Source organism: Filicampus tigris, chromosome 3 (genome assembly GCF_054856515.1).
Source record: "Filicampus tigris isolate MCC_2025a chromosome 3, RoL_Ftig_1.0, whole genome shotgun sequence".
Lineage (NCBI taxonomy): Eukaryota > Metazoa > Chordata > Actinopteri > Syngnathiformes > Syngnathidae > Filicampus > Filicampus tigris.
The window spans coordinates 7,472,853-7,495,593 of NC_141219.1; the positions used below are offsets into that span (position 1 = coordinate 7,472,853).

Below are 22,741 nucleotides of genomic sequence, written 5' to 3' on the forward strand. Positions count from 1 at the left end.
GCAAAACCCCAATCTTATAGTGTAGGGTGTCAGCAACATTTGCTATGCATTACAATTTAAAATTATATAATTATATAAAACGGCAGAAAGTGACGAATTGTGTCTCAATCGTGTCATTATATTTGCATGTTTTTGTCACTGCAGTGTTGACGTTATTAAGGAACAAATGTGTAGTAAAAATAAAAAATATAAAAATAAAACTAGAATATTTAAAATTAAATGGAATGTCCATGACCATCGCCGTATCACTTCAGCTGCCTCTGTTGTTCACAGTTTAATGCATTGATTGGATGGTGTCTTAATTCGCAGAGTATTACGACCGAAAGGCTCTCCATTTCTAGGCTGCGGATCACAGCGACACTCTCTGGTCACTTCGCGTAATGGTCTCGTGAGCATAATTTCCGTGTTAAATTACTTAATTCGTCTCATACAGACCGTATTAAACAAAAACAGTTCCAATCCGATAGCTCTTATAACGCTTTCGATTAAGGTGAGTACTTTTAAATTTTATGCGCGAGAAAAAACATTTGAACAATTGTCTAGTACTTGTCTCGTGACTAGCCCTTGTCTCCAGAGAGGAAGTGCCGTCAGTGCGCATGCGCAAACCGGCAGGGCCAAACGTTGAGTCGCCCACACAACTTTTTTTCTTGTCGAACAAGAAGTGGCGGCTGATTTGAGAGCTTCGGTTATTCCAACTCTCATGTTTGCCGCACACCTTCTTTTTTAATGTACAAATAGTCTTTCAAACGTTTGGATTCACCTCAGAAGTAACGCTCCTCAAGTATTCGATTACCAAGATGGGGGCTTTTCTGTGACCAGCATTTCATTTTGTAGAGTTTGGTAAGTCTTCGCCTTTTTATTTCATGGAACATTCGCTCTTTGGTGGTTAGTTTTCATCGGAAGCTGATTCAGGCAGTTGTACTGCTATACTAATCGACATAATAACCTGACCATTTACTTTTTTAAATTAAGCGTGTTTCACTTGTTTCGTAACCGGGGCGAAAATCAACACGTCAGCGCGCGTTCGGAAACGACAGACCGACAGGTCGTAGCTCTACAACCGCCCTCTACAACAATTCATGATGCAAACGACGCAGTCATGACATTGTGGTGATACATCCTGGGCAATATTAGGTGAACTAGTGCGAGTGTTTGTGCCTGTTAAGACTGTAGACTCATTCCGCGCCAAGGATTTCAAAAAATGTTTACCTGCGCGGGACGCCCGGCTCACTTCCTGTTTGGCGCGCTCTCATTGGCTTGTTCGGACGAAAAGGGCGGGAGCGGCACGTTGATTCGACGGCGACCACGTCACTTACGGCCAACTTCAAACTGGTGTTGTTGGCATAGTTTTTCCATTTTTGGAAGAAAGGACTTCTTGGTTTTAATGGGGAATTATAAATATGCATTTATAAAAGTATTAGCGTTACTATTTTTTCTGAAATCAGACGGGGAATTATATTAATGGAGTGTGCTATTCAGTCAAGCACAGGACATACATCCTTATGCATGAATAAAGTTATATTAAAATAATGAAATGTGCTTTTCTCTTTTATTCCAAGTTGGATGATGGCTTTACAGCCCTTCTGGTTTTGTTAAGTCCTTGGAAACCACGTGGGAAACACACACAGTTGATCATGGGCCCACTCACAACTCCTAAAAAAGCAGGACAAGCAGGATCTGTTGATCCATGGACACCAACTTCCAACCTCAAAATGCTCATCAGTGCTGCAAGTCCGGAGATTAGGAACCGGGAGATGGAGCTGTGTCCGCGCCCTATGTTACATGAAGTTCTTGATTCTACACAGGTCTAGAATTTTTGTATATCCAAATTGTATACTCTATGACAGAAATCCATGTACTTACTTCTCATCTGTTTGCTGTTTTTCTCTTGTAGGATGTTGAAAATGGAGATGAGTCTGAGAAAATGTTAAGCAGAAAAGAAAAGAGTCTGGGTTTGCTCTGCCATAAATTCCTCGCCCGCTGTCCAGATTGGCCAGACCCAGCCACCAACAATGAAATCTGCCTGGATGACGTGGCCACTGAACTCAGTACGTCAGCTATGTTTACTAATATCTGACCAGTAGACAATACAATACAATATTATTTATATAGCGCACACATTATCATTTGAAGCTGCAGCTTTCATGGTTTCTGACTTTTGTTTTCTTGGCACAGATGTGGAGCGCCGCCGCATATATGACATAATGAACGTGCTCGAAAGCCTGCACATGGTGAGCCGTTCTGCAAAGAACCGCTACATGTGGCACGGTCGGACCAATCTGGCCCAGACTCTGACCATACTCAAACAGGTGGGCAGGGAGCAAAAGTACTGCCAGCAGATGCAGCAGATCAGACAGCGCTTCCTGGATAAAGAATTTGACTTTGATGGCGACGAGAAGGAGAACCAGGAGTTGATGCACTCGGAGAGCAGCGAACACGGACAAAAGGAGCTCTTTTTTGTGGAGCTTCCCGGAGTGGAGTTCAAAGCAGGTGAGGTCCGAGCACGATATTTATTTATTTTTTAAAATCTACCCAATCTTACAAGACTACAATCTGTTCATCTTTGTCCCCAGCCTCTGTTAATAGTCGGAAGGACAAATCTCTGAGAGTGATGAGCCAGAAGTTTGTCATGCTCTTCCTGGTTTCTAATCCTCCCGTTGTCAGTCTGGATGTGGCTGCCAAAATCCTGATTGGAGAAGACCCCAGTGCAGATCAGGATAAGAACAAATTCAAGAGTGAGCGTAAATTGATTTGTCCCCCTTGGTCGAAATGAACACTTGACTGCGTTCTAGATCTGTGAGCAGTCCTAAATAGCTTGTGTGTGTCTGTTATGTTTACAGCTAAAGTGCGGCGACTTTATGACATCGCTAATGTGCTGCGCAGCCTGAAACTCATCGAAAAGGTCCATGTAACGGAAGAGCGAGGGAAGAAACCAGCATTCGAATGGGTGGGCCCCAATGACCTCCCTCAAGTGAAAGGTAGGAATAGACTTCATTGCTCGCCCATTGGCGTGTGCTGCAAATATAAATGCATAAATACATTTTTAACGTTGTCGTTAAAATACAACAAGCACAGTCCGAGGACCTCCCGTATAGCTCAAGGTGACCTACTTTGCAGCAGATGTAACGTTTTGTTTGACATTCGACTGTTTCAGATGTGGCAAGTGGCACCTCCATGTGTCCACCCAATAAGACAAAGGTGCTGGAGTCGCACCCCTCTGTAGAAAACTGTGCCAAAAAACTCTTTTCATCCCCACCTGGCTCAAAGCGAAGCTTCACGCGGCACCCTTCTCTCATGAAGCTGGCCAAGAGCATTCAGGAAGACCGGCGTAAGATCAGCTCAGCCCCAAGTAGTCCTGCCAAAAATGCCCTTGGTGAGCCTTTTTTTTGGGGGGGGTAACAACAATGCTGATTTGATTTGCCGTATTACCTTTGTTTTGTTCCCCCCCAAGATGACAGCGACGTCCCAAGCAAAATGGCCCAACTTGCTGCTATTTGCAAGATTCAGCTTGACCAGGAGTCAGCGTAAGTTTGAGTGCATGCGATTGGGAAGAAAATGTCTACATAGCAGGGGTGCTCAAAGCATTTGTGCTTATGGCCACATTCATTTTTTAAATTAACAGATGGGCCAGGTCACGTAGATGGGGGGGAGGGGGGACTTCAAATGATGTAGCAAATCTAAAATGGTTAATTGTTATAATCAAATAAATTATGCTTATTTTAAAGTTGTATTCTTATTTATAATTCATTGAATTTATTAACCAATTGTTTAATTAAATGAAAACAATTAAATGTACGTGTAAAATTGTTCCAAATTAAATAACAAAGTACACTGGTCAACAGCAAATCTTAATCAAAGATGGATATATGTGTACCTCGACACATTTTTGGCAATGATAATTTTATTTATTTTATTTTTTTGGGTATTTTGCTTTTTTTCCTAGCATATCAGGTTTTTGAGACATTTTCAATTTTTGTTTTCAACTTTGGCCTGTAAAAGCTTGCACAATAAGGATTTTTACCGGACGTTGTAATTTATAGCTACGACGTTTGAAAAAAAAAATAAAATAAAATACGCCTGCTGTTGGATTTAACCCTTAATTCCTAATTATCAATTATACGACTATGTTACATATTATGAAAACTTGACGCGCAAGAGGAAAAAAATGAGGGCAGATTAAGAATCAGTGCAACAAATTCACCTTGAAAAGATTTACTTGCATCTCCGGTTCAAAAAATGTTGTGAAAATGTGTTGAGCGGTGTTATTAGTACAGATAAATGGTTAAAAGATGAGTGAATATACGTTAATTCCCCTGTGTCTCTAAAAACATCAACATTTTATGTAAAAAACAAAATGGTTTATTTTAATAAAATAATAATTTATGCTCATTTTTTAATTATTTCATGAATTTATCAAGATCAATCAACACTTTATTGAATAAACTGAATGATTCAAAAAAAAAAAGTGAAATGTTTGTGACAAATATTACAGGATTCTTGATCATGTCACTTCTCGGTGTGTTGGATTAAAAAAAAAAAAAAAACAAGGGTGCGTCATATGTGGTCTGTTTTCCCACCCCTCTGCCAAATAATCTCGAGATTCGGTTGAAAGTCAAGATCCAGCCAGTGTACTCCCTGGCCTCACTTGTTATTTATTATTCACTTTGTATTTGTACCCATTTCTGTTCCAGGGGCAACGATCCAAAGGCAGTTGCCAGTGAGGCAAACACAACGGTTGTGAGGCTCCAGCCAACCAACTCCATCTCAGCGGAACCGCCCCAGGCATCATTTCCAAACGAAGAAGCTGGACGGAACCCAAATATGCACGGCACCCCACTGGCCTCCCGGCCCTCAGGCAGTGTTGCATACATCCCAGCGCAGTGCTCCCCCCTCATCCCCATCATTTTACCTCAGCAGCCGGGCGGCCGGCCCTACGCTGTCTATTTGCACCCGTCGTCTCTCAAACCCAACACTCTGACCAGACCACAGCCGACTAGTTACGCCGTACGCTCGATGACCTTCGAGGAGAAGACTGGGCGTAGCCCGACTGTCCCGTTAGCTGCTAAGAGCCAAGCCGCTTTGAGGGTACCGGACGGGAGCCCCTTGTTGGTCAAACGGTTGTGTTCGGACCCGGCCGGAGAGAGCAGTCCTCCCAAAGCCAAACGGGCTGACTCCGCCCTCAAGGTAAAGAACATACTTGCATACAACATGTACTAATACATATACAGGTAGCACTCTGTTTGTTATTTTCTATTTCTATGACATCGATGTATCTCTGTGTTTTGAAAGACAGAACATATTATAATTACAGTAAATACACATGAAAAAACTAAAAACAGGACACACTGGAGAGGGGCGCGAATTACCAGTAATCCGTTACACTGTTTTGAAATAACGTTTTATGCTGCACACTCTGCTCCCTGTCCCTCTGTTGTTCCCTTTTTAGTCACTTCCTGGTTATACTCCTGCATGACAGCCGGCGTTATGGAAACGTACAATTTGGTTGTTTTATTTAATCAATCCATACACAAGACAATATTTCTATACAAATACATTTATAAATGAAAATTGGCAATGGATAATTGACAATAGCTGTAGTATACATTCAGTCATAGACACGATGTCAATGGCAGCAGCATTCTTTGTTCAACTCATTCACTGCCATTCTTTTATCCTAACCTTTGAAAAAAATATAAATAGGTTCCTGGGATTGAATGGCTGGTTTGTGAAAAGACAAATACATTCGTCAAAGGCAGTGAATGAGTTAATAGATATTTTTCTGTATTTTTTAAAAATTACAATGGTCCCAACATGGGCCTTTTTTGGGGTTATAAACTGCAGGCAAGGTCCATGGTGGTGCCCTCAAGTCAGCTGGCATAGGCGCCATCTCCCCCCCGGCTATATTTCACTATTCTGTATTTTCTCACATTAATATTCATAACTATTAGTATTCATTATTTTCCATCTCACCCCGCAGGACACCTCCCCAAAGCAGTGCCGTGCCCCTCAAGCTCGTCTGAAGACCCTCCGCAGTTGTCAGCTGTCCAGCCGGCCCTCCCCCCGCGCTCTCCACCTGGACCCCGAGTTCGTCAACACTCCCGGCAGCGCCGTGCTTGCGCCGACACTGGAGCAGAGCTTGGAGACCTTCCTGGAGCGGGACGACAAGGCGGCGACTTCTGATGGCGAGGCGGGTTTAACGCCCGTCAGAGTCGCCCCAGCGCTCCCGCCGGGACAAATTAACACTGAGGTAACTGACCACACGCACGCACAAAACTAGAAAAGAAAAGCAATTTGAATGCAGATCATTGATTTCTCTGCCCATGTCAGACTTTAGTGCCAGCAGGATACCTGATCCCACTCGCCCATCACCCTGTTGTTACGTACAAGGAAAACCAGGGCTCGGCAGCAGAAAGCAGCAAGCCATCGACTCCTGCTTACGTCTACCAAACACCTACTGCAGGTCAATGTCCATGCATGCCACTTTTATAAAGTTTAAGCCAACATCCCATTATTTTACGTATTGATTTTAAAGCGGAAGTCAACGCAGACATAATTTTTTCAAGAATATGTTCTACGCAAACCCACTCGTTGAAACAAGGCATTCTGTTTGTGTAATAAGAGTTAATCCACTCATTTTTAGCCATTTCTGGGGGCGGCCATTTTGTCTTCTGTCGACTGAAAATGACATCACAACTGCTCACAATGACCAATCACGGCTCAGATTCAGAAAACAAGTCAGCCGTCAGTCACTTGCTCTTTAGACTTGATGCCTGCTTTATTCAGCAACTTGTGAAGATAGCTCAGGTAACATCCTCTGCATTATTTCTGGCTCTTTTGCAGGAAAGCTATGTCATTAATGACAATGCGCATCAGTATGAAACTTAACTAAATAAAGTCATACGACATTGTGCAAGGGAGTCCCTATCACAACATTTAGCAGTAATAAATAGTATAAAATACAAATATATATATATATATATATTATACATATTTGTGGAGGCTCAAGACTAATTGTAATTTAGAATGAACAAAATGGGCAGCAGTCCACCAGTTGCTTCATTTTCCAATTAATTGGTTCTTAATTTGAAAGGAAACGTCCTTTTATTGTTGCCAAGGTCCAACATGAAATGCTAATGCCACCCAGTGGCAGAAAAAAAAATGACCTCAAAACAAATCTGACTCAACATTTGACACGTTACCATAGAAACTGACGCCAACAAGTCAATATGTGTGAACACAAGAAAATCAATCTGGTCACTTCCGAATGACAGTGCAGAGGCAGAGCCTTATATATGGTAAAATACAGTAAATAAAACAACAAGGCTTAACGTTCTTCCTGTTATGCCTCAAACAGGATCCAGACCACTCCCGGTCCAGGAAGTGACTCCCACCAGCTTCCGTCTTCACAGACCCGCTGCAGCCACTTCTCCGCACCTGACCCAGCAGGCCCAGCGCCTCCACAACCCCAGTCCGGCTATCCTCAACTTCACCCTGCAGAACCTTGGGCTGATATCAGGCGCCAGCCCGGGAAACGCCTTTGCCTCACCGCAGACCCCCGAGCGGTCAAACGCCGTGCTCAGCCCTCTGGCTCTGCAGCAGCGAGGGATGGTTTTCATCAAGCCGCTGGCGGTTCAGCAGCCCTCGCAGCCAGTGGCTCTAATCAGTATTCACCAGGTACACACAGATGCTTGTTCAACTGGGTGTCAGTCAGTCAGCACTACGAGTCAGCGAAGCTAACATGAAAATTGTCTGCTCTCTCCTTGTTCTAGCCTTTAATGACTACCCCCAAAGGAACGGGACTCCCCCAGCACAGCTTCTTCCACACACCGGTCCCCCTCTCCCCTTTGGCTGCTGCAGTGGTCTCCCCCAGTGGACAGTTGGCCCCTAAAACTTCTTACATACCTCAAAGGAAACTGGACATCAACAGCGAAGAAACGCTCTGATATCGGGGTGTTTTATGGTTTATTTTTCCTCAATTTCTATGTTTAGCATTTTGCAATAATCATTACCTGTGGGGGGGGGACAAGAAAACGTGCGCAGGAGTGCAAATGAGATTTTAAAGCCATTCAGCACATGCCAGTCAGGACATTTTTCTTCTCGCTTTTGTTTTTCCAGTCGTGCTAATGTGTGTGATTGTTTTTATTATTTATGAAATGTTGAAGATGGGAGATGATGACGCCAGTGCGGCCCGTCACGTTTTTTTTTTTGGGACTGAAAATGTTAAAAGAAGCCTTGTTGATTGATGTTTTATCTCCAAGTAATGTAAAAAACGAAAAAAACCTTTGCACACATGTACATTTACGAGTACGCTTTCACAATGGAATTAATAAGTACGTGAATATTTCTGTTGAATTCTGTGAAACTTAATCTGACGTTTTTATGACTTGCTTAATTTATACAAAAAAAACTTCATTTCTGATATCCTGCTTTGTAAGAAATGCTAAATAACTTCTAAGACCAAGAGACCTCTGTCATTTTTTTGTTAGTGGTTTACAGAACTTACATCTTCGCTCATTATCATGTACATAATATAAAAAATAAACAAAACCATTTGTACTTACAGTACATTGTTTTACAATGAAACACGCACACACACAATATGCATAGGGGTTCAGTTCTATCAGGCTCAGTGAGTTTTAGGCAATTCGGTTCTTGTAGAATTGCCTGTTCTCCATCCACATCTTGAGTCAATCATGCACTGATGCCTCAAACTCAATTTATGTGCGGGCATTTATGAAAAGCTGTCAACAGCCTGCGTTTTGGTAGCCTATACTGTATTTAGTTTTTTTTTTCTTTTAAACACAAAACGCAGAGGGCAACAATTCGGCCAAAAAATGGGTGCTGCACTTACATTAAACTTTGATGGCAAGTAGGTGGTCGCAAAATATCATTCCGCGGGCCAAAAATGCCCCATCCCCCCCCGGGCCACTGTCTCAAATCATTCGGACAAGCAACGATCTCATAGACTGTGCTTGTTAGTCTTCACAGCCCTGGTGGCATATTTGTGGGTATCAGGAGCTATACTGTAAACCAGTGTTTTTTAAACTTTTTTGAGTCAAAACATTTATTTCATTGAAAAAATACCGCGGCACACCTCCAGCTGAAATTGTGAATAAATTTTTTTAACAATGTGTTATATTGTTTGTATAAGCATTTTTGAACGTTGAAGAATGACGTTATATTATAACGTATTGAATAGGAATTAAATAAACACAAAGAAAGAAGTATTTAACAATGTTTCATATCGATACTTACTCAGTGTGAAACTGCCATGTTTGGATAAACTCGCGTCACTAATTCGCTTGTCTCTAAACAAAGAATTAGCTACCTGCTGCCGCTGCTGCTGCCACCTGCTGGTATGGAAGAGTACTACAATATAGTAAAGCCACGATTACGCTACCCCAGTGTGAAACTGCCCTGTTTAGATAAACCCGCGTCACTAATTCGCTTGTCTCTAAACAAAGAATTAGCTACCTGCTGCCGCTGCTGCTGCTACTTGCTGGTATGGAAGAGTACTACAATATAGTAAAGCCACGATTACGCTACCCCAGTGTGAAACTGCCCTGTTTAGATAAACCCGCGTCACTAATTCGCTTGTCTCTAAACAAAGAATTAGCTACCTGCTGCCGCTGCTGCCACCTGCTGGTATGGAAGAGTACTACAATATAGTAAAGCCACGATTACGCTACCAGGCGCTAGACCGCACAGGCACACACATTTTTCCACGGCACACCTGACAATATCTTGCGGCACACCAGGCAGAATTTGAAAAACACTGCTGTAAACTGTGATGTTTTTTCCCCCACTCTGTTTTATAATCCTCAAATCATTTCAGATGTTCAATAATTTTCCACAATGAAACGCAATTTCCTAGGGAATCGCAATTGCTTGATATATTTCCTATAAATACAAATGTGGCATCATGGTGGTCTAATGGTTAGTACGCCTGCCTCACAGTCAAGGTCTTGGATTCGAATCTCAGCTTGTGTGAAATTTCTATTTTCTTGCCGTGCTTGCGTCAGTTTCTTTCGGTACTTTCCAAATCCCCCCAAAATATGCGAGTTAGGTTAATTGAAGATTGTAAATTGTCAATAGGTGTGTTACAGTCAAAAGGGTATACTCATACTACAATCTCTCCTATTCAATTATTCCTCTGTCATTCAAGCACAACTCAGGCTGAATATCCAGTTTCCCACTTGGGTGAATACACTTAAATTCACGAAAAGCTTCTGGTGGCCAAATAGCAGTGGGATAACACGGCCAACTGCGCCGCTCATATTCAGTCGGTCAATCATTTCCCGCCCTGTGAGTGTCCCCGGTTTATTTGTTTGGAGGTAATCCCTAACCCTGCATGCAGCTGTGAGTCCTGGCTCCCGTGTCGCTCGGTAAATCCGCACCAAATGTTTATGTAGCTGACGGTCAAGGCCTCACTCAGCCTGTGATGAAGGGTCAGAGGGCTTGGCTCACTCACAAGTTATTTTAGGGGGATACTTTGGTTGAGGCGTCACTGCTAATGGCGAGATGGGCCCTATTTAAGACAGCCTGGAGCATACGACGCCACTGCGGGGCAGAGGCACACAGACGTGAATCAAGGTAAGCGCTGATTTACTTTGTACAACAAATCTATTATTGTTTTATGGTGGGGTTTTTTTTTTTATCGAGATGTTGGCTTCTGTACAGCACAATGTCTAGTTTAAGTTTCTATTCATGAAACCTCGAATGCCATTGTTGTGAGGTTATGGACATCCGCTGATGAGCAGACACTAGAATTCATTGGGAAAAGACATTCCGGGGACATTTTGTTTGATATCAATCCTGCCCAAACGGAAAGTGATAAGTAAATAAAATTATTTGAGAGTTAATTTATTGTTGTTTTTCTCTGCCCATTAAAAGTTAATGTCAATGTTTTCTGCAATGCTGGCATTACAGTCATTTACTTACACATTCAGTTAATTGAATTTAAAGTTCAAACAAACATTGTGACATAAAAGATTTTCAACTAAAGTATGAGAAGTTTCATTATCTAAAAGTTTTGTATGGACAAGTGCTGTATGGACTGGTAATAATATTGGTTTGTATTTCTTTAAAAAAATCTATTTTTATCAATAACAAAATGTGCACAATTAGACAATTATTCACAACAATGTTATTGGTTTGTACTTCTTAATAAGTCAAAGGTTGAACTCGCGATTGACTCTTTGTATGCTTCTAACTTTGTGGCAACAGTTTTAGGGAAGGCCCTTTTCTGTTCCAGCATGAGTCTGCCCCAGCACACAAAGCCCAAACGGTCCACAAAAGCCTAGTTGGATGAGAGCCCTGACTTCAAGCCCATCAAACACATTCAAAATTGTATTGTGAGACAGGCCCACTTGCGAGCCACACACCACAATAGTGTAGAAAGTTTTCGCCCCCTAAAAACAAAAACAAAACAAAAAAAAAACACAGGCTTTTTCCCAATACTTGTAACCATGCAGTTGATGTGTACATCAATAAAGTCCCTTTTAGACTCAAACCGCATCCACACAAACAGTTCAAAACAGTCCAATGACATTTATCATGTTTCATGTACTGCATGCGTGTGTGTGTGTGTGTGTGTGTGTTATTGTTGTTATTTAACTTAGATGCCAAACTGGGGAGGCGGTGCAAAGTGTGCAGCCTGTGACAAGACTGTCTACCATGCAGAGGAGATCCAATGTAATGCGAGGAGCTTCCATAAAACCTGCTTTATGTGCAGTAAGAACACTTTGTCTTTCCTCTTGCTCACTCACCTTATCGTCTGAATGTCAAGCGTATATAACGGTATGAAAATATGAACAATGAAAAAGAAATTAAAAGATGCAAGACCTGGAAAAAATAATTCTGAGGCCAAGAAAGAAAACAAAAGGGGATTGACGAATAAAAGGTACAAGCAAGAGGGCGTAACCAACATCCAAATTTTTTTCAGGGCAGATACCAATACTGTAGTACTCAAGGAGGCTGATTTCCAATATTTGGATTTTCATTTTCAGTAAAAACGAAGAAGTTTAAAAAAACAAAAACTTCAGCTCTTAACTTTGTTGACATTTATTCAAGCATGTGTTTATTGAACAACTTTTCAGATTTGTATAATGGTGTTTTTTTTTGTGTGTAGCACAATAGACATATTTTTTAAAATTCTCCAAGAAAAAGAAGCATTATTTCAACCATCATATACAGGGAGATTTAAAAATACAAATACAAATTTGTACATGTTAAAATTGATAAATTCTAATGGAAAGTTCAGGGTACTCCCAAGGGTCATCATCAGAATGTCTTATAAAGTTAACTGAAATTTTAAATGAATAGTTCCCTGAAGTTAACACACTTTTAAATTGATCTCTTACCGTCAGATTTTTAGTAAAGGCCGATGCCAATATTTGTCAAAATGCCAAATATTGGCACTGATAACACTGTTTAACAGCAAGATTTTAATCAGAGATTGCTTTATATGTCTCTAAATGTATTTTTGATGTAGATTTTTTTCAAATTACCATTACTTTTTTTTTTCAAGGCCACCAGGTTTTTTATATTTTATTTACCATGCATTGTAATTCATAGCTATGATGTTCCTGAAAAAATTACACCTGTTGCTGAACCTAACCCTTAATTCATAAATATTACTAAATACAATATATCAAATATTATATTATTGTTGTTATTATGAATACCTAAAGTGCTAAGAGAGAAAAGGAGGGCAGATTTGGAATCAGTGCAAAGCAAAAAATCATCTAGAAAAGAAAAGTTGACTTGCATCTGTGATTAAAAAAAAAAAAAAAAAAAAAAGTAAAAATATTTTGACCAGTGTAAATGGCCCGGCCGATAATCGGTCTATCCCTGATTCAAAAGAATCAAAACAGCCAATCATAGCAAAGATGTCCGTCCAACCAACTGAGTAAGAAAGAATAAGAAGACCAAGTGAAATGGAAGTGATCCCATATATTACTAATGTCATGATGCTGCCATGTTTGGAGGTCACATGACCATCAGCAGCTGCCCAGTCTTCCGATACAGTACTTGACCGTATTTGTTCATCTGCACAAGATTAAGTTGCAACCCCAGACTGTGTGATGACTAGTTTGTTCCACTGGGATGTCTGAAAGGCCTCCAAGATAAGCCCGTCCCTCTGCGCAGTGTTCGTCTTTTCTCCAAGCTTCAGTTCGCACTTGCATCTCTTGCTATAAATAGAAATAAATACACGTCTACGTACGTGTAATGGCTCTGCTGACTGATAAAACTTGCTAGGTGCTGGCTTTGTTCAACCGGCACTCCAGTTTGACACCCCGGCCAGACCCAGTCACACTGCTTTAAAAGTCAACTATGATATCATTATTTCTTCCTGAATTTGAATTCTTCATTTTACCACAATAACACTTTTGTCCTGACAGCTGCTGGGCGAATCGATTCAAATATCAGTATTACCAAATCAGTATCAATATTTGCCAGATCAGATCGCAATTGTAGTTTATTTTCGCTCTTGCGGTTTTGCCAAACAAGCGACAGCCAGATTTCTGTCTGAGCGCCGAGCAGGCACAGTTTGCACAATAAACAAGGAAAAATTCACGAAAACACTTAAAGGTCATGAAAGTTAATTGAGATTTAGCACGTCGATTATGCGGTAATTCATTGTTTAAAAAAAAAAAAAAAGGTATCGGCGATACTAGCCCTGCATTTACTTGATATCGGATCGATACCAAAATGCACTCTTACAGTGTTTCTTTTTGCTCTGCACAGTGAGCTGCAGGAAGGGACTGGACAGCACCACGGTAGCTGCGCACGAGTCTGAGATCTACTGCAAATCTTGCTACGGCAAGAAATATGGGCCAAAAGGTTACGGGTACGGGCAAGGGGCCGGAGCTCTGAGTTCGGATCCTGTTGGAAAGCACGTCAGCCTGCAGCCTGATGAGTATGATCACACTGAATTCAAACCAGGGTTACAATAGTTTTGAACATCTCATTATAGTTAGTTTTTATTATTATATATATTTTTTAATTCAATTAGTTTCATGTCGTTTTTCGAGAAAATGTGTTCAACTTTATTTTTGAAATTGTGTCATTTCAGTTTTATTTTTATATATTTAAAAAATATATTTTTTTTATTTCCTTAACGTTCCTAAATGTATTATCAAACTTTGTTTTAATTTTTTGTTAATTTTCATCAACTATAACAACCTTGATTAAAACTCAGTGACACCTGAATTTAGGTGAGGCTAAATTCCAGCCAATAGCAGTCTTGGCTTGTTAGTCCAGTTCAATCACAGATTCAAAAAACTTGCTAGCTTGATTGGAGACTATTTAATCCGTACGTGTCACCCTTGGATATATAAGCTACAGAGAACCAAAGTCAATTATTGGAGAATTGTAGGTTGCACAACATACTTTTTTGCACTCGAAAAAAAATCCATAAAAAAACTAATACTAAAACGAAGTATTTAAAAAATACAATTACATTAAAAACACAGAGCCAAATTTCACGTGTGCCACAATTTCTTCCATTCCAGCTCTAAACCACGGCAAACTTCCACAAATTCCACTTCTAACAAGTTCTCCCAGAAGTTCGGAAGCTCTGACCGCTGCTCTCGCTGCTCCAAAGCTGTCTATGCAGCAGAGAAGGTGATGGGAGGTGGAAAGGTAAGGAGTGCAGCTATTTATTTTGAAATACAGTATACTGTCATATTTCTCCGACTTTGTCCACTCACCATTATCGGCTCTTGGGTCTCTCTCGCTAGATGAACTTGTTTGCACTCAAAATGATATACATTGCTTCTAATGACGTCTGGGCTAAATTTCATCACTCGATATTGTGTGCGTAAAATAAAAATGTCAATTTATAGCGTGTGTACTGTTTGCTATTGTCTGCGTCTGCAGCCTTGGCATAAAACGTGCTTCCGCTGTGCTATGTGTGGTAAAAGTCTGGAGTCGACCACAGTGACCGACAAGGATGGAGAGATCTACTGTAAAGGTACAAAGGTTCAAAAGGCTTCAATCTAAAACAGGCAAGAATACAAAAAAAAAAATACAACTTATTGTACTAACCTTAACTGTTGATTTTTCTTCTCAGTTTGCTATGCCAAAAACTTTGGGCCAAAAGGATTTGGACTGGGCAATGCCGCCATGTTGGACGAATGAGAGTGAACACTGTTTGGAAGTCGGGAAAGATGAACCAGCCTTAAAGGAAACATTGTTACATCAGAACAATAGCAATGGTGGCACTGATTTTGCTCTAGTTTGTTCGTAATAAACCATATTTGTACCAAAACCTCCATCTATCCATTTTCTATAGCGCTTGTCAGTCTTAGGCCAAGAGTGTCGAGAGGTTAAGAATACCCAAGTTGCTTTATTGGAGTATCATAGTGGTCTTTCATTATGAAACACATGCGATTCTTACAAAACAGACTTAGCACGTAAGAAAGATCTTTGCTCTACGAAAACACGTTTAAAAAAGAAGCTTGCGACATGTGAAACTCAAATGTCAAAAAACAATTTTTACATTTCTGCAATACAGCTGCAGGTGATTCGTTTGACTTCCACGGGTCAAAAAGGCAGCAGCAGGCTGTACAAAAAAAAAAAAAAGACAAAAAATAGCAACGCATTGCTTTTTTTTTTTTCATCCACTGGAGTGGTTTTACTTCACAAATGAGCCTTTTCGATGGATTAGAAAAATAAATAAATTCCACTGTGCTTTTTGGTCCGAAGCCACTGGTAAGGTTCTAGCCCTGAGCATTACACCAGGTCCGTGTGTCTGAACAAACGCTGGTCCCGGCCTGGCGGGTACTGCTGCGTCCAGTCGATGACGGCCGGTTTGAAGAGGCCGCAGCACCGCAGGTGGAAGAAGGACGCCAGGTTCCTCACGACACCCAAACTACGACGAGACGGCACGTATTTATGGATACAAAACCCAAGACCACCATGAGGTCAAAATAAGTGAAAAGTGGCATGACTTGTGACAACTCACTTGTATGGATTTTGGGACAAGGACAAGGATTGTCCGAGTTTTCTCGCGTGCATCATCAGGCTCATCCTCTCGGCGGTGGTCAGTCCGAGGAAAGCGATCTGGACCGCGAGGGATACGAGGGCCGTAAATCGAGATGGGCGGATGGATTACTGCGACGGCGCCCGGGCAGGCTGACCAGCGTCTCACCTGGTAGAGCTGCAGGAGCAGGAGGAAGCTGGACCAGCAGGTGTGGTACAAGGCCAGCAAGAAGACGCACAGCAACCACGGAGAGCAGTCGATCACGGCAAAGGCCGCCGCCACCAGACCCGGCTCGTCACGGCGCGGCATGCAATGCGTCGACCAGTCTGGAAACGGAAGCGCAAAGGTCATTTGCGTCCGGCAAAAAGTTGCTGAGACTGTTATTTTATTTATTTATTTAGTAACAAATTCACCTTCTAGCGAGCAGGGTTATAATAGTTTCAAATTTGCCATTACACTTCATTTTGATTTCGTTTTGACTTTTGTTTTTTTAAATTCATCCATCCCTCCATTGTCTGATCCGCTTATCCTCGCAAGGGTCGCAGTTCATTTTAATTCGTTTTTGGAGCAGGTTTGTTAGTTTTGACCAATTTTGATCTTTTTAAAAATGTTCCGTTTTAGTTTAATTTTTATTAGCTGTAGTATTCGTTTTTTTGTTTTTTTTGCAACGTATGAAGTATTTGTCAGGTGCAAGATAAAAAAAAAAAAGGTCATTAACTATTGTGTAATAAAGTAGCATCAACTCCAATTCTCAAATGTTTGACCTTCCTTCTTCTGTACAGACATACAGCAATACCAAAATAAATCAATTTAAAATGAACTCCGAAGCTCATGTAAAATATTAACTGCCAAGGATCACTTTAATTATAGTTAATAAATGTAAGATTTTCAGTTGGTTTTTGTAAAAGCATTTTTGTTCACGAAATAAAATAAGTGAAAATGCTGTTTTTTTGTTTTTTTTTCAGTTCTATTATTGCTTCAGTTTTAGTAAACTATAATAACCTGATCGGGGAGGAACTATGATTGGTCTGGGTTGTTAGTGGAAGAAGCTGTGAGTTTTGCTGCATGTGAATGTACTGTACAGATGCACTTCTGTTGCATTTTTTTCCCGAAAATCAGAGCATACGGATAACATTTTGCTACTGCAAGTGTCAACAGCAGGCAGTGACATCACAAAGGTAACCAAAAATACATAAAGAAATACAAAAATTAACTTACATAGTATTTAGTTGGCCTCTGCCCAATTGATTGAAACAAGCATAAGCTTGGCATTACTCCATTGTCAATTTATTCATTGACCGACACAATTACTTGTCTATGCTTTCACTGTAATTTAGATTAAATGTGTATTTCTGTGGGGTTGATACCCAAAGGGTACAAAAAAAAATTTCATTAAATGTGGCGCCTGTCCAAATATTTGGGAAGACAACAAAAGTGAACTGTATTGCTTTATAAAAACAAGATAAAACAAGATGGATTATGTGAGACGTTTTGACTGTGTGGTGCAATGACTCACACACAAGACAACCGTAGAAAATCCAGACGCCCATGAGCAAGAGGGAGAGCAAGAAAAGGACAAAATAAAGATGGTTCCGGGCGCCTGCAACAAAACAAAAGGACTCAGTCAAACGAAATTCACTTTTAAAGCGGAAATCCACCCAAACATATACATTTTTTTAAAGAATATTTTCTATGCAGGCCCACTAGTTGAAGCATGATGAATATGTTTGTGGAATATGACTTAAGTAATAAAATCCACCCGTTTTTAGTCATCTCTGGGGGCAGCCATTTTGTCACTTCTGACTGACTGAAAATGACATCACAGTTTCTCAGGTAACGACCAATCACGGCTCAGATTGAGAAAACAGGTGAGCCGTGATTGGTCGTTACCTGATCAACTGTGATGCCATTTTCAGTCAGTCAGAAGTGACAAAATGGACGCCCCCAGAAGTGACTAAAACAGGTGGATAAAGTCCTATTCCACAAACACAATATTTATCAGAATGCCAAAATGCTAGCGGGCCTGCATAGAACATATTCTTCAAAAAATATGTTAGGGTTGACTTCCCCTTTAAGAGCCCACATTAAACTCAACTGTACCCAGAGAGAAAAATGGCAGCTACATTTCAATTATGGAGTAGTTTTATAACTGACATTAAGCAGAAGTGTGCAGTACCAATGCAGGTGTTGGTCCAGACGGAGTGATGGTCCTGCTTGGCTACACATGCGTCACATCTCTGACAGTGGCTCGCTCGAACTGGTTTCTTAATCTGATTCAAAGCATTGACAACAGCTCCGAGCCGTTACCGAGGTAAACAGCATCTGTGATCGAGCTCTTTTCGCTGGAAATCTCACCATGCAGGAAGTGCAGAATATACTCGGGTCCAGACAGCCGGCCTCAGCCAACAACAACACATTCTGCAGAGGGAAAGAAGCAAAAGGCTGTAGTTCATGAACATGTTTCCCTGACGACAGCATCCTCAACAACAACAAAAACAGACGGACCATTTTCTTCTCCTCTTCAGTTGCCCTGACAAAGCCAGGGTCAGTCTTGCAGGCACGGAGGTAGTAGTAGAGCAGAGCAGTGGCGTTAAGCGTGAAAAGAACCTGGATTGTGGCGCTGTGGCCATGTGGGCGCAGATGTTAAGAAATATTCAATCAGACCAGGAGGATAAAATCTCATTAGTAACACCGGAACGACAATCAAGAGCATACTGAGTGGTAGACGAAATATGAATGAAAATACTAGAGATCGATCGATATGCTTTTTTTCAGGGCCGATACTGATTATTAGTAGTCAAGGGAGGCCAATAACCGATATTTGGAGCAGATATTCATGTTCAAAAAAAGCCAAATATCGGTGCCGATAATCAGCCCGGTCCATCCCTCGAAAATACATTTAAATTTTGAAGGGTGCGAAGCTAACTCTCGACATACAGGGAAGCCGTCATACATTCCACCGTATATGCGAAGGCTTCTTCAACCAAAGGATATCTGGTAGGAACCAGAGGCACCAAGTGACAAGCATCCAGAAGATGGAGGCCATGAGAGTTGTAGCTGGTATAAGGGACTGAAACACCGCTCTGGGGAAATTCCTGGTGAGACACAAAAGATACAAGTACTGCTACATACTTTACAGGCATTGTACCGATTGTCTTTGTGCCCCAAAAATATAGATGACAAAAGCAACCGATGATATATTAATCACATGTGTTCTAGGGCTGCTCGATTATGAAAAAAATATTAATCATGATTATTTTGGTAATTATTGAAATCACGATTATTCAAACGGTCGATTATTTTTGGATACAAATCAAGAAAATGTTTAAATGTAAAAAATATAATGACAAAAAAGTTTACGTACCGGTGAGTTCATTTTGGATCAAACAAAAGCTATAAAATTAGTTATAAAATTAAAAAAAGGTGCAAATGTACAAATTCAAGTATGATTTTCTTGTGTAAACAAACAGTGCGTTGGAATTTAATACATTTTAATAATCGTTTATTACGATAATGCTAATCGTGGAGTGTAATAATCATAACTATTTCGATTCATTACTCAGTCCTAATTTGTTCCATGTACTCAGTGTTTGTCAAAGTTTATCATCACATTACATTTATGTATTTCACGTACCCTGTTGATGACATCGGATACACAGACGGAATGATACAACATGGTTACGTATGGCAAAGGGGGCGTGTCCTCAATTTTTGCATGTAAAAAAATGTTTGGTTATGGGGTTCATGCAACTAATAGTGCCCATATAAGAGCTGGAATAAATATGACCCCCCAAAAAACCACGACTATATCTACTCACAGATATGTCTATTCATTTGTTGTAATTGTAAAGAGACATTATGGACACCCAGTAAAATATGTCACAATAGCAAATCGGCCACAAACCTTGTGGCCAAACTGACTGCACCAACCACGCATACTAGCAGGATCCCTTTGAGCAACCAGGAGTCTGAATTCATATCCAATATGGCAGCCACGCAGCCAAACATGGCAGTGGAGAGCAAAAACTGAAGAAACACCTGCGGGGGAAGGAGGAAAAAAATATAAAAAATCCCAAAATTACATTATAAAGCTGTAACGTCTGTGAAATGTCAAAGCGACATGTTTGAAAAAACGAATTTGATATGTAGCGTTTGCGTACTTTGTATTTGGTGACAATTCGTAAACAGCGCGAGTTGGCGTGGATCCTCTCCTGTTGGACTTGGTTGAGCATGTAGATGAGCAGGGGGCTGTGCACCTGGTGGGCCAGCTCGAGAGGTGTGTGGCCCTGAGAGGGATACAATAACGCTAAGAGTAATATGAAACATACGTACATCAAAAACGTCGGATGAAAGACGGTTGCTTGCGGCATGTGTCCTTTTGGTGGATTTAAACTACAAATATGGGCAATTATAAAAAATTTTAGGGCGGCATTGTTTTTGTGAACATTTTTGCTATTGTCGTCAGGGCTCAGTCTCGAACCTCCGCCATCAGAGAGGCTTTACAGTACAATAAATGACTTCTGAGTGGGGCTCACGTTGATGTTTTGCAGATCCAAGCTGGCTCCGGCCTCCAGCAGGACGTACGCGGCGTCGACGTTGCCCGCCAGGACGGCGCAGTGAAGCGGGGTGTTTCTGTTCACTTTGTCCACGGCGCTCAGAGAAGCGTTGTTTTTGATTAAGAAGTTTGTGGGCTCAGGCCTGCGATACAAAAACAAGAGCACTTTACTTTTCAACTTCTCGATATCAGTCATGTTGAATGAGCAGACACTTCCAAACAAATGGTGAACTCAACCCAAACATATTTGAAAAAAAATATGTTCTATGCAGGCCCACTAGTTGAAACACGGCATTCTGATTAATATTGCGTTTGTGGAAGATGAGTTAAGCAGCAAAAACTGAAAATGACATCACAACTGCTCAGGGCTCAGGTAACGACCAATCACGGCTGACCTGTTTTCTGAAGCGGAGCCATGATTGGTCGTTATCTGAGCCCTGCGGGTGTGTGATGTCATTTTCAGTCGACAGAAGTGTCAAAATGGCCGCCCTCAGAGATGGCTAAAAACGGGTGGATTTTGCTGCATATTAATATTAATCCTATTGCCTTGTTTCAACTAGTGGGCCTGCTAAGGCCATATTCTTGAAAAAAATATCTTTGGGTCGACTTCCGCTGTAAGTATTTGGACACCTGGACATTATTCATCCATCCATTTATTCCCAGCTGGGCCGGGCCAGCAATATATGGATAGAATTTTTGGGCCAGATATACTAAAGCGTTGTGTGTAGTGTGCAAACATCATAGCACACTAAGCACATGCAAATAAATGAACAACCCGTTTTACTAAAAGTGTGCACTGAGGGCTGAGTCTTTCAAACGTGCAAAGTAGCTCTCATCCAGGTAGTAAGTTTGTGTCAATGAATATGCAAGTTGCGGCGTTTACACACCTGCTCAAACACGTCCTCTCCTCGCGTTTTCCCCTTCAGTGACTCCATTCTCAAAAACACCTGAATTATCTCAAAACTTTCTGTACTTTTTTCCTGTTATTTGTTATTTAAAGTCAACTATTATTTTTCACTATATAAAATGTGACTTATGTGTGAAGAAAAAGTTCTGTGCAATGAAGAACACAAGGAATGAAATTAAACAGTAATACAAGAAACACAAATAAATAATTGTACCGGTGTTCTCGTCATTCCTTGTGCAGTTTTTTACAATGAAGGGGATTTTAGTGGAAGACGTGAACAAGAACAAAAGAGAATAATTGGGATCAAGTTCATTATTTGAATGTGCCCGACACGTAATGGTCACTAGCTATTATTTTGGCCACAAGCTTTCGCTATTTTTACCCATATGAAACTATGAATATGGTCAGACACAGTGCACTTCCACTAAAGTCCACCAATAGTCAGTGCGCCATCTACTGGGGAAACGCCGACAAGATGAATTGATTGAATGATTTAGATTTCCGTATATAGGGCCGTAGTTTGTCCGCGTCTGCTCTGGACTGGCCATTAGCCAATCGTAGGGCAGTTATGGACGGTCTAAGAGTCTTCAGTTGAAACGTACCCGATAATCTTCTGGGCTGCTAGCATCAGAGGTGTCTGTCCATTGCAGTCAGGGCCGTCAACTTCCTGGAAGGCGAAATGACAAAAAGTCAAAACATATCAAGAGGGGAAACAAAAGAGACCAAAGTATAAACTATCAAGCGGGCGCTGACCTGTCCCTTGGCCATAAGATAAGCTGCTATGGCCATGTGCTGGAAGAGGATGGCCAGGTGAAGAGCACGATAACCTTCCCCGTCCGCAATGGAGGGATCTGCTCCATACCTTATCAGCTGAATGACCATGGGCAGGTGGCCCTGCCTGATCAGACAAACACAAACCGTGCTTTATTGAAGAAAGACTGACAAGTCTCCAAACTGGACAATATGCTACTATTAGCATATTACTAATACTAATCAATAGTAGATTCGAAATGGTGTTGTCACCTTATGGCCCAATGAAGAGGTGTAGAGTTGAGGTCCCCTCCAAGCTGGTCAACTATTGCCCCTTTAGAAATGTAATACCTTCAAAATAAAATCACAAGAAAATACATTGACAAGGGTTTCAATTTACACAATGCATCTATTTTGAGTTCGATCGATCCATGTTGCCAAAGTCCATCTCCGACAACCAAATAACAATCATGCTAATGCGCCCAACGATTTGGCATCTGTGCTGAAATCCTTTTAAACAACGTGCCAGCTCAACAGAGTT

At 41.1% G+C, this 22,741-nt stretch overlaps 3 protein-coding genes across 7 annotated transcripts in view; 2 read left to right on the plus strand and 1 right to left on the minus strand.

Moving 5' to 3' along the window:
* The first annotated feature begins 565 nt into the window (after window positions 1-565).
* e2f8 (E2F transcription factor 8) lies at window positions 566-8,562 on the plus strand. The gene is made up of 13 exons (XM_086026741.1): window positions 566-840; window positions 1,560-1,805; window positions 1,895-2,048; window positions 2,176-2,490; window positions 2,574-2,735; window positions 2,841-2,978; window positions 3,155-3,373; window positions 3,452-3,524; window positions 4,692-5,184; window positions 5,978-6,247; window positions 6,328-6,460; window positions 7,355-7,674; window positions 7,770-8,562. Exons 2-13 carry the CDS (start codon window positions 1,635-1,637, stop codon window positions 7,941-7,943), a joined length of 2,622 nt encoding a protein of 873 aa, XP_085882867.1. The 5' UTR covers window positions 566-840; window positions 1,560-1,634; the 3' UTR covers window positions 7,944-8,562.
* Window positions 8,563-10,273: 1,711 nt separating this feature from the next.
* csrp3 (cysteine and glycine-rich protein 3 (cardiac LIM protein)) lies at window positions 10,274-15,284 on the plus strand. The gene is made up of 6 exons (XM_086025881.1): window positions 10,274-10,593; window positions 11,622-11,733; window positions 13,750-13,921; window positions 14,517-14,646; window positions 14,884-14,977; window positions 15,077-15,284. The coding sequence occupies exons 2-6, from the start codon at window positions 11,622-11,624 to the stop codon at window positions 15,142-15,144; spliced, it is 576 nt and encodes a 191-aa protein (XP_085882007.1). The 5' UTR covers window positions 10,274-10,593; the 3' UTR covers window positions 15,145-15,284.
* Window positions 15,285-15,332: 48 nt separating this feature from the next.
* The window catches only part of zdhhc13 (zDHHC palmitoyltransferase 13), a 36,144-nt gene continuing 28,735 nt past the window's right edge, over window positions 15,333-22,741 (minus strand). For all 5 annotated transcript variants that reach the window (XM_086025878.1, XM_086025876.1, XM_086025877.1 and 2 more), the window contains 14 exons: window positions 22,474-22,551; window positions 22,204-22,348; window positions 22,053-22,117; window positions 20,524-20,686; window positions 20,149-20,274; window positions 19,893-20,026; window positions 18,981-19,083; window positions 18,494-18,616; window positions 18,344-18,406; window positions 18,165-18,258; window positions 17,505-17,588; window positions 16,157-16,314; window positions 15,971-16,068; window positions 15,333-15,877 (listed from right to left, as the gene is read on the minus strand). In XM_086025878.1, the coding sequence (XP_085882004.1) occupies window positions 15,739-15,877; window positions 15,971-16,068; window positions 16,157-16,314; window positions 17,505-17,588; window positions 18,165-18,258; window positions 18,344-18,406; window positions 18,494-18,616; window positions 18,981-19,083; window positions 19,893-20,026; window positions 20,149-20,274; window positions 20,524-20,686; window positions 22,053-22,117; window positions 22,204-22,348; window positions 22,474-22,551 (1,573 nt within the window). In that variant the 3' untranslated portion in view covers window positions 15,333-15,738. The remainder of the gene's footprint in view (window positions 15,878-15,970; window positions 16,069-16,156; window positions 16,315-17,504; window positions 17,589-18,164; window positions 18,259-18,343; window positions 18,407-18,493; window positions 18,617-18,980; window positions 19,084-19,892; window positions 20,027-20,148; window positions 20,275-20,523; window positions 20,687-22,052; window positions 22,118-22,203; window positions 22,349-22,473; window positions 22,552-22,741) is intronic.